Source organism: Pristiophorus japonicus, chromosome 7, assembly GCF_044704955.1.
Source record: "Pristiophorus japonicus isolate sPriJap1 chromosome 7, sPriJap1.hap1, whole genome shotgun sequence".
In the NCBI taxonomy this organism is placed as follows: domain Eukaryota; kingdom Metazoa; phylum Chordata; class Chondrichthyes; family Pristiophoridae; genus Pristiophorus; species Pristiophorus japonicus.
This window is the reverse complement of record NC_091983.1, coordinates 171,532,897-171,548,725: the sequence shown is the minus strand read 5'-3', so window position 1 is coordinate 171,548,725 and position 15,829 is coordinate 171,532,897. Positions and strand designations below refer to the sequence as shown.

At 42.1% G+C, this 15,829-nt stretch overlaps 1 protein-coding gene across 1 annotated transcript in view; it reads right to left on the bottom strand.

The window, feature by feature from the left end:
- Window positions 1–15,829, bottom strand: part of ibtk (inhibitor of Bruton agammaglobulinemia tyrosine kinase) — a 158,148-nt gene that overhangs the window by 61,382 nt on the left and 80,937 nt on the right. Inside the window, exons 10-12 of the mRNA XM_070885570.1 lie at window positions 10,618–10,795; window positions 7,330–7,507; window positions 511–1,116 (exon numbers count right to left, since the gene is read on the bottom strand). Coding sequence (XP_070741671.1) covers window positions 511–1,116; window positions 7,330–7,507; window positions 10,618–10,795 — 962 coding nt within the window. The remainder of the gene's footprint in view (window positions 1–510; window positions 1,117–7,329; window positions 7,508–10,617; window positions 10,796–15,829) is intronic.

Below are 15,829 nucleotides of genomic sequence, written 5' to 3'. Positions count from 1 at the left end.
ATTCAAATTGTTATGAAGCTTCAAATTACACAAATGTATCCTTTTGTAGCCCAGCATGTGAAATGCAAGAGTATTCTATTTCCTAATTTGAATTTCCTAATTCAGAATTAACTGACCGTTTGCGGCCAATTTTCCTCACCCTAATGCACCATGTGGAATGCACTCTCTGGAAAATTTCCAATGTCAGCCCAAAGGGCCAGGAGCCCACCCATACTATGTAAACAAAGCTAACTCCATAAAATCGGATGGGGGGGGGAGGCGCATGCTAATAACGCTCCTCCCGACTAATGCCTGATCTGAGGCCTAATAAAGAAATCTACCCAAGCGTGTGTCTATTAAAGACCTAGAAGGGAAATAAATTAAAATAGATAAAAAATGCTGAGAATAATAAAACTTCTTCCATTTAGAAATAATGGAAACCGATGAGACATTCTCCTTATTCTAACACCTTTGAAACATATACTTAAATTGCACTTCCTTTACTTAACTGGGCTTCTCCTCCAATCTTACCTTGCATATAGACTGGCAAGACCAAATTTTTTTGCCATGGCCTGCAGCATTTTAACTGGATTAGCCGCTTCATTAAGCCCTTTGTTTTTTTTGCTGTTTTTACTTTTGGTCTTCGGTTTCTGACTCTGCTGGTTTCCATAAACCTCAGATGCAGATTTTCCTTTTGCTTCTTCACAAAAGCTGAACTTCTGCATTGATCCTTCCAATTTGGATATCAGTGAATCTTGATAGGTTTCTATTTTATCATTGCACAGGATTTTTGGTTTGTAGCCATCAGTTAGCAAGTCACAGGTATCCGTATATATGAACTGCAAAATATAGGCAAACAAGTCGGCCTGAATTTTATCCAGAACGTATAGGTCACATCCCACTGCATCATCTTCCTGTAGCTGGGCATCAGAGATCTCAACCTGTTCCCCATCAGGAAAGAAAAGCTTTCTAAAGTAGTCGGATCGCATGGCCAGGATATACTTATGACTGGGAAAAATTTGATTGCCAACTTGACATGTGACATCATGGATGTTGTCAGTTTCACTGGCTTCCCCGAGTAGTTTGCTAAAGTCTTCAGTAAATCTTGAAGAAGACACATTTGGAATTTCATATAGGCTAAAAAAAAAATTAAACATTCCATTAAAGGGTAAAGATACAAACAGAATATCAAATTGGTGGCACAGTAAACCAAAGTAAAATGCAGACGACTACAGGAAAACAAACGAGTTAACGAAGTGGGCAGATATGTTCAATATGGGGAATACATTTTTGGGGAAGAGACTATGAAGGGCAAAAGAGTATTAACAGAATGGAAGAAGAGGTGCCGATACATACATCTTTAAAAAGGTAGCAATGCAAACAGAATAGGCTATTAAAAGACAATGGTTTTATATATTATTGAGACACTAAATATAAATGCAAGGAAATTATACTGAATTTGTACGAAACATTAAGCCACATTTGGAGTAGTGTGTGCAGTTCTAGCTACCCCATTGTGGAAAGGATAATAAAACCATGAAAAAGGCACAAAAATATATCAGAAAGACTTCAAGAATTGTGGTCTTTCTCTCTTATCACCTCCCCCCGTTCCCAACCCCCACCCGCAAGGGAACAGTGAAGTTTAAAAGGGAGAATCTAGGAGATTTTCAAAATTATTAAGTTTTGGGATGGTAACAAGTGAAGATTTGTTTCCACTGGTTGACAAGTTGGTAACAGGGGGCATAGACTGAGAATAATAATATGAAGGAGAAAGTTAGAATAGTTATTAGAAAGTGGAATGCTTTAACACGAATGGTTACTGAGGTAGTGACTACAGCATCATTTAAAAGGAAATTGGATAAGTATTTGAAAAGGAAGAATACAAACAGATACAGGGGAAGAGCGGGGAAATTAGATTAAAGTAAATGGTGCTAATTGAAGATCTAGCTGAATGATCATCTGTGCTATAATTTCTATGATGCTATAGTGTAATTGTTTACAATATTCAGTTTAAAGAAAGACTTGCAGTTATATAGTGACTTTCACGATCTCAGGACATTCCAAAGCACTTTACAGCCAATGAAGTACTCTTTAAAGTACAGGTTGAGTGTCCAAAATCCGCAGTTCCGGAATGTTACAGACTTCGGACCGATTGGTGGCAGGGTCGTCCGGAATCATTAAAATGTTCCGGAATCCGGACCACCGACCGAGGTCCCGCCACTGCCTCACCATCCCTCGCCTCGCCGCCGCCCAACCTCGGGCCTCGCCTTGCCGACAGCCGATCTCGGGCCTCGCTGCCGCCCGACCTTGGGCCTCGCCACCACTGCCCTTACCTCGAGGGCTCCTCGCCGGCCCGCCCAAACACCTCCTCCGCGATGGGGCCGCCCAACCAGCTCTTCGGCGGGCCCCGCCCAAACACCTCCTCGGCGGCGGGGCCTGCCCGAACACTGCTCCGGCTGACAACCTCATCGTCCAGCGAACACCTGCTTGCTGACGTTCTGAAATCCAGAAATACCCGAACCCGGGCTCGGGTGTTTTCGGATTCGTAACGTCAGAAAAACGTTCCAAAATCCGGCAAAACGCAAAATCCCGAACGGCCTTGGTCCCGAGGGTTCCAGATTTGGGGCGCTGCACCTATATAGACACTATTGCAATGTAGGAAACGTTGCAGCCAATTTGCACACAGCAAGCTCCCAAAAAGAGCAATGTGATAATGAACAAGAAACTATTTAGTGTGTTGGTTGAGGGATAAATGCTAGCCAGGACACCAGGAAGAATTCAGAATAGTGCCATGGGATATTTTATGTACACCCGAGAGGGCAGACTGGGCCTCGGTTTAGCCTGAAAGATGGCACGTCAGACAGTGCAGAACTTCCTCAGTAATGCATTGGAATGGTAACCTGGATTTTGTGCTCCAGTCTCTGGAGTGGGACTTGAACCCACAACCTTCTGACTCAGAGGCAAAAGTAATACCATTGAGCCACGGTTGACACTTCTGTGAACCTTTGTGCAAGTGTAAAATCAAGTCTTATATTTAACGACATCTAACTAAATACAAGAACATTGAAAGGTACAATTTTATCTCTTGGGAGACATTTTAGAAAGCGGGACAATGAGAAATCTGAGATCCAACAGATCATAAATGCCTTAAACACTACTTTGACCTGAGAGGCAGCAGTTTCTTTGCTGTGAGCATCCTAATGTTTTAGAGTAAATGAGCTCCTAAAACCACTGCATAAGCTTCTGTATATCTCATATCCCAGTCTGTCACTTTCCATTTCCGCATATTTCCACCCAGCCTGTCAATCTAAATCTTGTTCTCATTGCATGACTCAGTTGATGCCTTCCCCAACAGGCAAAACAATAGCCATGAGTAGCTAGCAACATTGCTTCATTTGTCATACTCCTGCCTAATTCCATACAAAACAGCTCACTCAAAATAGAAATATATAATGAAAGCAACAGAACATCGGTTATAAATTAAATAAAAGCAAATCGAACAAATGGTTTAGCATCAAATTTCACACTATGCAACCTATACTATCATACAAAATCTATTTTTTTTGTCTTAAGTATCTTAGTGAAACAACCATTTCATATTTCCACTCTTTCAAAATGGTATGCATATATCATAGAATCATAAAATGATACAGCATAAGGAGGTAGCACAAAAGGCAGCAATTTGGCCCATCATGCCTATGCCAGCTCCTAGGTAGAGCTAACCAAGTAATCCCACTCCCCTATTCTTTCTCCATAGTCCTGTAAATTTTTTCCCATCAAGTTTTTATCCAGTTCTCATTTAAATGTTATTTTTGAATCTGCTTCCACCATCCTTTCAAGCAGTGCATTCCAGATCTCAACAAATCGCTGTCTAAAAAAATGTTTCCTCCTATTGCCTCTGGTTCTTTTGACAATCACCTTAATTCTGTGTCCCATGGTTACCGACCCTTCTGCTACTGGAAACGGTTTCTTCTTATTTACTCTATTAAAACCCTTCATGATTTTGAATGCCCTCTATCAATTCTCCTCTTAACCTTTTCTGCTCAAACGAGAACAACTCCAGGTTCTCCAGTCTCTCCACATAACTAAAGTTCCTCATTCCTGGTACCATTCTAGTAAATCTCTTCTGCACCCTCTCCAAGGCCTTGATATCCTTCCTAAAGTGTGGTGCCCAGAATTGAACACAATATTCCAGCTGAGGCTGAACCAGTGTTTGATAAAGATTTGGCATAACTGAAGATAGTGATAGCTAAAGTGGACTGGGAAAATAGATTAAATTGTGGGACGGTTGATGAGCAGTGGCAAACATTTAAGGAGATATTTTCATAACTTGCAACAAAAATATAACCCAATGAGAAGGGAAGATTGTAAGAAAAGGGATAACCATTCGTGGCTAACTAAGGAATGGTGTCAAAATGAAAACAAGGGCATACAATGTGGCCAAGACTAGTGGGAAGCCAGAGGATTGGGAAATTTTTAAAAGCCAGCAAAGAACGACTAAAAAAAATAAGAGGGGGAAGATAGATTATGAAAGTAAACTAGCACAAAATCTAAAAACAGATAGTAAGAGTTTCTACAGGTACATAAAAAGGAAAATTAAATGTTGGTCACGTAGAGGATGAGACTGGGGAATTAATAATGGGGAACAGGGAAATGGCAGAGACGTTGAACAAATACTTTGTATCGGTTTTCACGGTAAAAGACACTAAAAACATCCCAATAGTGGATAATCAAGGGAGGAACTTAATGCTATCACTAAAGTAGTAGTACTTGTAAAATAATGGGACTAAAGGTTGACAAGTCCTAGAGTCTTAAAAGAAGTGGCTGCAGAGATAGCGGATGCATTGGTTGCAATCTACCAAAATTCTCTGGATTCTGGGGAGGTCCCAGCAGATTGGAAAACTGCAAATGTTAAAAAAGGCGGCAGACAGAACGCAGGAAACTATAGACCAGTTAGCCTAACATCGGTCATTGGGAAAATGCTGGAGTCCATTATTAAGGATGAAGCAGCAGGACATTTGGAAAAGCATAATTCAATCAAGCAGAGCCAACATGGTTTTATGAAAGGGAAATCATGTTTGACAAATTTGCTGCAGTTCTTTGAGGATGTAACAAACAGGGTGGATAAGGGGAAAACCAGTAGATGTGGTGTATTTGGATTTCCAGAAGGCATTCGATAAGGTGCCACATAAAAGGTTACTGCACAAGATAAAAGTTCACAGGGTTGGGGGGCATGGAGATAGGATTGGCTAACTAACAGAAAACAGAGAGTCGGGATAAATGGGTCATTTTCCGATTGGCAAACAGAAACTAGTGGGGTGTCGCAGGGATCAGTGCTGGGGCTTCAACTATTTACAATCTATATTAACGACTTGGAAGAAGGGACTGAGTGTAATGTAGCCAAATTTGCTGATGATACAAAGATGGGAGGAAAAGCACTGAGTGAGGACACAAAAAATCTGCAAAAGGACATAGACAGGCTAAGTGAGTGGGCAAAAAATTGGCAAATGGAGTATAATGTTGGAAAGTGTGAAGTCATGCACTTTGTCAGAAAAAAAATCAAAGAGCAAGTTATTATTTAAATGGAGAAAGATTGCAAAGTGCTGCAGTACAGTGGGACCTGGAGGTACTTGTGCATGAAACACAAAAGGATAGTATGCAGGTACAGCAAGTGATCAGGAAAGCCAATGGTATCTTTGCCTTTATTGCAAAGGGGATGGAGTATAAAAGCAGGGAAGTTTTATTACAGCTATATAAGGTATTGGTGAGGCCACACCTGGAATACTGCGTGCAGTTTTGGTTTCCATATTTACGAAAGGATATACTTGCTTCGGAGATAATTCAGAGAAGGTTCACTAGGTTGATTCCGGGGATGAGGGGGTTGATTTATGAGGAAAGGTTGAGTAGATTGGGCCTCTACTCATTGGAGTTCAGAAGAATGAGTTGTGATCTTATCGAGACGTATAAGATTATGAAGGGGCTTGACAGGGTGGATGCAGAGAGGATGTTTCCACTGATGGGGGTGACTCGAACTAGAGGGCATGATCTTAGAATAAGGGGCCGCCCATTTAAAACAGAGATGAGAAGAAATTTCTTCTGAGGGTTGTGAATCTGGAATTTGCTGCCTCAGAGAGCTGTAGAAGCTAGGACATTGAATAAATTTAAGACAGAAATAGATGGTTTCTTAATCGATAAGGGGATAAGGGGTTATGGGGAGCGGGCAGGGAAGTGGAACTGAGTCTTATTGAATGGCGGAGCAGGCTCAAGGGGCCGTATGGCCTACTCCTGTTCCTATTTCTTATGTTATGAGGGGGTTGACTTATGAAGATAAGTTGAGTAGGTTGGGCCTATACTCATTGGAGTTCAGAAGAATGAGAGGTGATCTCATCGAAATATAATCTCATCTAGGGGTCATAATCTCAGAATAAGGGGCCGCCTATTTAAAACTGAGATGAGAAGAAATTTCTTCTGAGGGTTTTAAATCTATGGAATTCTTTGCCCCAGAGAGATGCGGAGGCTGGGTCATTGAATATGTTTAAGGCAGAGATAGACATTTTTGAGCGATAAGGGAATAAAGGGTTATGGGGAGCGGGCAGGGAAGTGGAGCTGAGTCCATGATCAGATCAGTCACGATCTTATTAAATGGCGGAGCAGGCTCGAGGGGCCAAATGACCTACCTCTGCTCAAATTTCTTATGTTCTTAGCTTTTGTATTCTATTCCTCTATTAATAAAGTCAAGGATCCTATCTGCTTTTTTAACTGCCTTCTCAATATATAAAGGGATGTGTTTGGGGAGATACAAAGAACTATTTCCTCTGATGAGGGAAATACAGAATAAGGGGTCATGATCTTAAAATTAGAGCTCGATCAGTTAGAAGTGAAATTAAGAATGAGTTTTTCCATGCAAAGGGTAGTTGAAGTCTGGAACTCCCATCTCCAAATTGATGTGGATGCTGAGTCAACTGGAATTTTCAAGGCTGAGATTGATAGATTTGTGTTAGGCAAGGGTATCAAAAGATGTAGAGCAAAAGGTAGCTGAGGTACATTTTAGCCATGATCTAATAGAATCACGGAACAGTCCTGAGGGGCTGAATGGTCAACTCCTGTTCCTATGTGCTATGCTTCCCTGTCACAGTTTATACATATCTGCTATTTTACACAGAATATCACTCTAATGATCACACTTCATTATCACCAGCTTATTACCATTGAGAGAGTTAGTAATTAGAATGTTCACATTCTAACAGCTATCAGACAAAAGAAAACACACATAGGCAAGAGAGTTTTCTTCTCGTATTCTGTTTATCTTGCCTGTGAATGCAAATCATTTGGCACAAACTAAAAACTTACCTAGTTTTAGGATCAGATTGTAAAATAGCAAAGTTGCGCCCATTCAAATCAGTGGAAACAGAAACAGCACGATGAACACATGGGAGCTTCTCGAGTTTAATCCTTTCGTGCAAGCTGTTGTTTATTTCTGTTGTGTTAAACTGATCCAAAGGATTTTGTAGAATGTTGGATAGTTCATCTAATAAAAAAGAAAAATCAATTCAAGCAATAGCATACTTCCTTGCCTAGTTTCAAACCCAAGTCAGATTTACCTTGGGAAAATTCAGACATTGCACAAATTCCTCTTGCATAGAAACATTAAAAATGTTTACACATTTGAGATGTGCATCAAACACACTTTACAAAGTCACTACAGCAACCACTTTCTGCTGTGTGACAGTCCAAATACATGGCACGCAGTTTGTTTAAATAGGAGAAGGAGAAAGATTTTATTCTCAACAAGTTACTCACATTACACTTTTTATAGATAGAATCCTTTACTGCCAAGGATAAATTATAGTAACCCAAGTGCTGAAACAATCTACTGTGGCATGGCTATCAACTTCCATATCAACTGGCAAAGTGGAAACTTAAAATAGGGAAACCAGGTGGAAGATCAACAATAAAATCAACCAACCCCGTTTCAATAATTCCCATTAGTTTCCCACCAATCTACAAACCTGAAAAACAAATATCTCAACTACTCTGACCACCGAGACCACGGGATCTCAACCGGGGTTCCGCAGCCCCCGAGACCAACTATTCCACCACCATCACAAAAGCACGATCTTTCTGGCCAACCTGCTGTGCATCTTCTAATTTCAGATTCCCAGCAGACGGCGATTCCATTCTGTTTATCAGAAATCTGTACTGTACCCACAAAGTTATTTTTAAAATTCCCAGGGACTGGTGAAATGACTTGCAGCCTCCTTCGAACTCTCTGTCAGTCAGTCACGCCCAATCTCCCTCACTATTCTCCACCCCGTCCTCACCCACACGAGAAGTTTGAGCACCAGATTGCACACCCCAACCGTCGTGGTTTCCTCAGGTCATAACCTCAAGTTGTTTACATCCCAGATGACACGAGCAAAATGCCAGACGTGACTGACCAATGGAGCGAATAAAGAGCATGACTTGGGAGGGGCAATGTCTCGTGATTGATAGCTGAGCTGGTCCAAGGCGAATTTGAGAAAGCAAGAACGTGCGATCACGAGCACATTGTTGCTAATTTATATTGGAAAGCATGGAAGGGAAATTTGAATGGGAAGGAGAGTTATAATGTCCTTCCTCTTTAGATAAAGGAAGCAACAAGTTTCACATTAACATAAGAACATAAGAACATAAGAAATAGGAGTAGAAGGCCATACCACCCCTCGAGCCTGCCCCGCTATTTAATACGATCATGGTTGAGCTGATCATGGACTCAGGTCCACTTCCCTATAAGTAAAACAAAAATAATAAGAAATTGTATAACTAATTTTTATACTGAAATGCTTATGTTGTGTTACAGGGGGTCCGTGGAATTGTTATATTACATGATGGGGGGGTGGGGGGGGGGGGGTTGCTAAAAAGCAAAAAGGTTGAGAGCCCCTGACCTAGAACACCAACTATCACGGACAAAAAATATCAAAGCCTGCATGTAAAACCTCAACCAAAGTTTGGATTTAAGTTTGGTATTAAAGAGACAAAATGCAGATTTTTTTTTCTCAAGCAAAATTGTTGTATTGCGAGAGAGAGCAAAGTCGAGTAAGCTTACACAGAATGTTTGTTTGCACCTGTAAAAAAATTTGTACTAACAATCCCAACACAAAGTTTAAAAACTTTAAAGTGTTCTCCTTTCCGTTTGTTTTTTTTGTTGAAAAAGCAGCAATTGTCTTGCCAACCTGCTCCTACTCAGCCTTGTGGAGGGTCTGTCTCCCTTCTTATCAGGCCGCTCTGGTGACGGTGGGGGGACTATTTGTCGGATACCTTCTGTTGCTCAGCACCAGCAACAAGTTTCACATTAAGTAAAACAAACATAATAGTAAATATATATGTTTAATTGTATACCTAATTGTTATACAGAAATGCTTATGCTTATGGAATTTTTCTAATACAGGAGGGGGGTGTCCAAGAAGCAAAAAGGTTGAGAGCCCCTGACCTAAACGACTACCTATCACTGACGGAAAATATCAAAACCTGCAAGTAAAACCTCAACCAAAGTTTGGCATTTAAAGCTGTCGTGCCTCATAATTCTATTTTCTTACATACATGCACGATTGATATTAAACAAGACCAGCCAAGTTAGATGAAACATACAACTAGTCAGTCATCCAGGAGGATCCTAGATCAGTCTCATCAGCTCCTGATGAATGCAAACTTCCTGACTGCACTATTCCACACACAATAAGCAATGCTGCTGGGAGCTGGCAGAGGCAATATGGAATCCTCCTGAATCAGATGAGTAACATGTACAGTCCAATGATTAACCGACATCTTCAAATCAACAATTCATGCATACATTTCAAAAACGTTAAAAATTTTAAGTTGAAAAACTGTATCTATTGAAGTGATCTTTGCACCTTTAAAAAATATTTTTGCTTAAATTGTTAACAGCTTTAGAGCTCAATATGTGAAGACCCTCTTTCTTTCTGTCTTCACATATAAAATCACATCAAAGATTTACCTGGTCACATCAAGGCAGATTTTCCTATTTAGAACTCAGGTGCAAGAGCCCACAGCAGGGTGGAAGCGCTTACTACAAATTCAAGCACAAAGTGCGCACGATAATCTGGCCATTAAACTTAATGGATGGAAAATCATGATCCGCTTGTGCTTGGATCTACGATAAGCATTTATATGCCTGCCAAGTTCTTGCATCCAGGCACTGAAGAGGAAAATCTGTCTCAAGTGAATTTTCCACCTTTGGTCTTTTGAAAGGCTGATTCAGCCTTTTCCAAAAAATTAAAATCTATTTTTAAATCCTCATATTCAAATGCCATGGTATAGGTGTTTGGTTTTAGGGAGGAGGAAAGATCAGAAAATATGGCCTAGGTAGCAGGCTGAGGGTTGAGACTTGAAGTATTCATATTTATTTTTTTCAGGCAGAATTGAGATGAGATATGCTTAGTGATTACCAATTATAGTACACAGACACCATTTTGGTGTTAAAAAAGCACACCAAATAATTTAATCAAATACATTTTTATGAAGCACTCAAGCTCTAATTATCTAGATACACATTTCTCGACTAATTTTTATTGTGACATTTAATTTTAATCCATTCAAACAAATTAATTCCAACAAAGTGCAACAAGACTGAATTTTCACCTTTCTTTTCCAAACTCTTCTTTTCTGCTCCAGCCCAGTGCCCTGTAAACCCATCTCCATCACATGTTACAAATATCATTTCATTCTTGCTCAGAGCAATGTCTGACATGAAGACCTGTCGGCCATAAGCCCAACGACACTGTTTAATGAAGCAGCTTGAAGACCTCCAACAAAACACCTGATGGGGAAAAGAGGGAAATTAAATTAAGTAACTGCCTATAAATAAACTAAATGGAACATGTTTCTCTGAAACAAAATCAATTTCTGAAGATCCAAAGACAATGAGCAAAATGACAACAGCAAAAAAAAAACAAACATGAAATGGGCACTTGATATTTCTGGTCAGGATATTTATGCAGCACTCAAGATCCATGACTTTGAGACTTCAAAATCCAACTTTTTTTTGCTTCTAGTCGCCTTTTGTATGGTAGTAGAGAGCAAATCAAATGTCAATATCCAAGTTGGATGTCCAGGCTAAAGCTTCCGGTGTAACAGCATGGATATCTTGTAGGCTGCCTGCAAATTTCCTCTGAGGCCAATGTTTAATGATATGCTCCAGGGTCTGATCCGGAGCTTCAGTCACATGATGGGGATGCTTTAATCTTCCATCTATGGAGAAAGTGGCAACATCTACCATGACCAGTTCTGAGGTGGTTGATGGTTGTCCACTGTTTGCGAGGAAGATTTGATCCTTCAGGTTGTACTGTGGATAAGGAATCCATTCTGTATGTCGCAGTTCTTCCAAGCATTTCGCCATCGGTCATCAAGGCTGAGGGGAGATCGCTGAAGGGCTTCGGCGACGTTCCAAAATGACTTTCTAGATTTGAGACAGGTTGGTGGTAGGTTGTTCAAGTCCGCCTGAATCAGCATGTTTTTGCTCGTGTAGCGGTTGTATTCTCTGGAGACTGCATATTCGCGGCGTAAGTGTGGTGGTGTGATGTTTTCAAGGACAGGCAGCCACGCACGGTGTTGGTGTTGGTGTTGATAAAAGTGTACCAGTGATAATTCTCATAGTAGAATTCAGCTGGACATCAATAGATTTGACATGCGGACTTGATAGCCATGCCGGAGAGCAGTACTCCGCTTAGAGTACACCAGGGTGAATGCTGCCGTAAAGAGGATTTGAACGTCTGCTCCCCATGTGGATCCGGCAAGTTTCTGGATCAAGTTGACCCTACTCTTTAGTTTCTTCCCCAGGTTCTGGAGATGTTGTCTATATGACAGGGTGCGATCGAGCGTGACTTCTAAATAGGAGGGTTTTTTGGCATGGTTTCTCTCTGCGCCGCAAAAGGAGACTTTCAAAGCTTGGTTTGTTTGATAGGCGTTAAGGTGGAATGTCGAGGTGATGTCCTTTTCTGGGTTTGGCCGGAGTCGCCATTGACAGAAGTAGACCTCCATCCTCTGTAAATCAATGATGAGGGTCTCTTCAGTGATGGACAGATTCATGTTTTGCGTGGCCAAGGCAATGTCATCAGCATATACGAACTTGCGGTATTCTGTTTCGGGCAGATTACTGGTGTAAACGTTGACTAATATGGGTTTCAGAACAGAACCCTGTGGGAGTCCGTTGTTCAATGTCCTATGTCTGCTCTTCTGAGTGCCAGATTACACAAGGAAGCGTCGGTTGCTAAGCATGGAGGTGAGAAGCTGGATCGTTGTTCTGCAGGGTAAAATGTTGGAGAGCTTGAAAAGCAGACCATGCTTCCATACTGTGTCATATGCCGCTGACAGATCCACGAGTACTACGCCAGTCTTGAAGTGGTGCTGGAAGGCTGCTTGGGATATGCGTTGTTAAAGCTATTACTTGGTCACAGCAGTTACGGCGGCTCCGGAAGTCCATTTGCTCCTTAGGAATGGCTGGTTCGATGATGGTAGCTAGTCTGTAGAGTAGTAATCTCTCCAGCACGTTATAACAAGTCAGTCTATTATGTACAATATGGCGGAGGAGCGGGGGGGCGGGGGGAAGAAAGAGAAAAAGTCTTGAGAGCCCATGAAGTGGAAAGAGACTGCAGAAACTGAGGGAAACCCATTTTCCTGAAGTACTAGGAGGGGGGCGGGGGAGGGGAGTGAATAGGTCGAAAGCGACCATCTTCAAAAAATTCACTTCCTCAACAGAAGTCAGAGAAAAAGGTCAGGACTTCCAGCATCTAAAAGAGTGCTGAAAATAAAGTCTCCCATCCCATTTTCTGCATGATTACTTAACCAACAAGAGCCATAGATGTTTACAACGCAGAGGCAAGCCATACAGCCTCGCTTAGCTCTACGGTCCTTTACCACAGCCAAAGTTCCCTCTTGTTTTGGCACCGCACAGCCCATTCAAAATACCATGTATGCACGTTTTTTTGTATTGAAAAGTCGGAAAGCCGGCTGCGTGGGTTCCCTGGAGCACTGGCAGTTTAAAGGGAACATTGGTTATAGCATTACAAAAATTAATCCTATTACCTTTCTCTTTCTTGATAGTCCTATCCCTGTTTCAAACATGAATTCAATTATTCCTTAAAAGATGCAATCGTCTCTGCCTTAACCACTCCCAATGGCAAAGTATTCTCTGCTCCAGTACAAATAGTCCCAATATCTTTAGCTGCTTCATTGGCCTTCCCTCCATTCTGAGGGTCACCATTGACCAGAAACTCCATTGGACCAGTCACATAAATGCCATGGCTAATAGAGCAGGTCAGAGGCTGGCTGTGATGTGTGGCTCACCTCCTGACTCTCTAAAGCCTCTCCACCACCTAGAAAGCACATCAGGATTTTGATGAAATACTTTCCACTTGCCTGGATGGGTGTAGCTACAACACTCAAAGCTCAACACCATCCAAGCCAAACCAGTCCAATTGATTGCTGCCCCCCCATCCCCCACCCCCTAGCTTAAACATCTCCATCATCAGTGTACCGTGGCTAGCGTGTGCTATATACAGGATGCACTATAGCAAGTCGCCAAGGCACTTCCAATAGCAATTTCCAAACTCACAACCTCCAACACCCAGGACAATGGCAGCAGGTCCGCGAAAACATCATCACCTCTAAGTTCCTCTCCAAGTCACACACAACTCGGCTTGGACAAGTACCGTCCGTTCCTTCATTGTCACTGTGATGGAAACCTTCACCATTCTGACTGCAGCAATTTAAGGCGGCCCAGCACTACCGTTTTAAAAACACTCTCCTTTCACTCCCTATCCTGATAAATCTATATTGTATCTCTAGGGCTTTATGACCGTTCCATAATGAGTTACCCAAGACTGGTAAATGTAACTGTGGCCTAACTGTTGCATTGTACAAATTAATTACTTCTTTATTCTTCTATTCTTATGCTCTTATTTATAAAACCAAAAGTCAAAATAGAATCAGACAGCACAGAAGAGAGCCATTTGGGTCATCATGCCTTTGCCAGCTCTTTGAAAGAGCTATACAATTAGTCTCACTCCCCTGCTCTTTCCCCATAGTCCTGCATTTTTCTCTTTTCAAGTATATATCTCGTATATGGTCTCTTTTATCTACCTGCGCTCTCACTTTCATAGAATTGTGTATTTGAATTCCTTTTTTTATCCAGCTCCTTCCTCTTTCTGTTGACTCTACCATTCCTCATTTTTCTCTCAAAATGTATTGGCCTAGATTTTACAGGGTCTATTGTGCATATGCTGTCTACGTGCCCCGCATGTTCCGGGTTTCTGCATACGTGAAAGCCCAGAACTTGCGACCTGTCAAGTTTCTGCAGAACAGATCATTCGCATCAAGCGGACATTCGCTGGCACAGAGTTGGACTATTTCTACGTAGCCCCGCAATTATTTTTTCTTTCAGGTACTTAGCCAACTCCCTTTTGAAAGCCGTGATTGAGACTGGCTCCATCACACTTTCAGGCAGTGCATTCCAGATCCTAACCACTCACTGCTTAAAAAATGTTTCCTTGTGTCTCCTTTGGTTCTTTTGCCAATCACCTTAAATCTGTGTCCTCTGGTTCTCAACCCTTCACTTCCCTTGATGTCCTAAGATACAAATTATCCAGTCCTGGTGGCTTATCTACTTTAAGTACAGCCAGTCTTTCTAGTATCTCGTCCTTACCCCTGTAACGTTACCAACAGATTAACCTTGACCTCCAACTTAATCTGAAAGAAAAGTGCTCCAAGAAATAAAACATTAAACAATTAGTTTGATCCACTATTCAATCCACTAACTATAATGCATTACATGCAAAGCACTATCTTTAAAATAAATTTTCCCTTATTGTTAATGTTGCAATATTTAGCGTATTTCAAGCATGACTATTAACTTCTGGCTGACAACTAACTAACCTCACTTCTGCAACATGGAGCTCAGCTCAGTAGGTGGCCTGTGCCCCTACTCATTAATATAAACAAATAGGCAATGAGTTGATAAGTGCAGTTTTTTTTTCCCCTCGTAGTCCCTTAGCATTCCAATGCATTGGACCTAGGCAGCTAAAGGTATGACTGCCCAGAGTGGGGGAATATACAAAGTGATTATCAGTACTAACATTGTGTGTACTTCTGCACATGCAAGTGGTGGACCCCGTCGCCTTTGGCGAGGAAGAGAGCAGGAGGAGGAGGAGTGGGGGGGGGAAGAGAGAGAGAGAGAGAGAGAGAGAGAGAGAGAGAGAGTGTGTGGGGGGGAGGAGGAGAGAGAGAGAGAGAGAGAGAGAGAGAGAGAGAGAGAGAGAGAGAGAGAGAGAGAGAGAGTGTGGGGGGAGGAGAGAGAGAGAGAGAGAGAGAGAGAGAGAGAGTGTGGGTGGAGGAGAGAGAGAGAGAGAGTGTGGGTGGAGGAGAGAGAGAGAGAGAGAGTGTGGGTGGAGGAGAGAGAGAGAGAGAGTGTGGGTGGAGGAGAGAGAGAGAGAGAGAGAGTGTGGGTGGAGGAGAGAGAGAGAGAGAGAGAGTGTGGGGAGAGGAGAGAGAGTGTGGGTGGAGGAGAGAGAGAGTGTGGGTGGAGGAGAGAGAGAGAGAGAGAGAGAGAGTGTGGGTGGAGGAGAGAGAGAGAGAGAGAGAGTGTGGGTGGAGGAGAGAGAGAGAGAGAGAGTGTGGGTGGAGGAGAGAGGAGAGAGAGTGTGGGTGGAGGAGAGAGTGTGGGTGGAGGGAGAGAGAGAGAGAGAGAGTGTGGGTGGTGGAGAGAGAGAGAGAGAGTGTGGGTGGAGGAGAGAGAGAGAGAGAGTGTGGGTGGAGGGTTGGAGAGAGAGAGAGAGGGGGAGGAGGGGGGTTTTGGGTG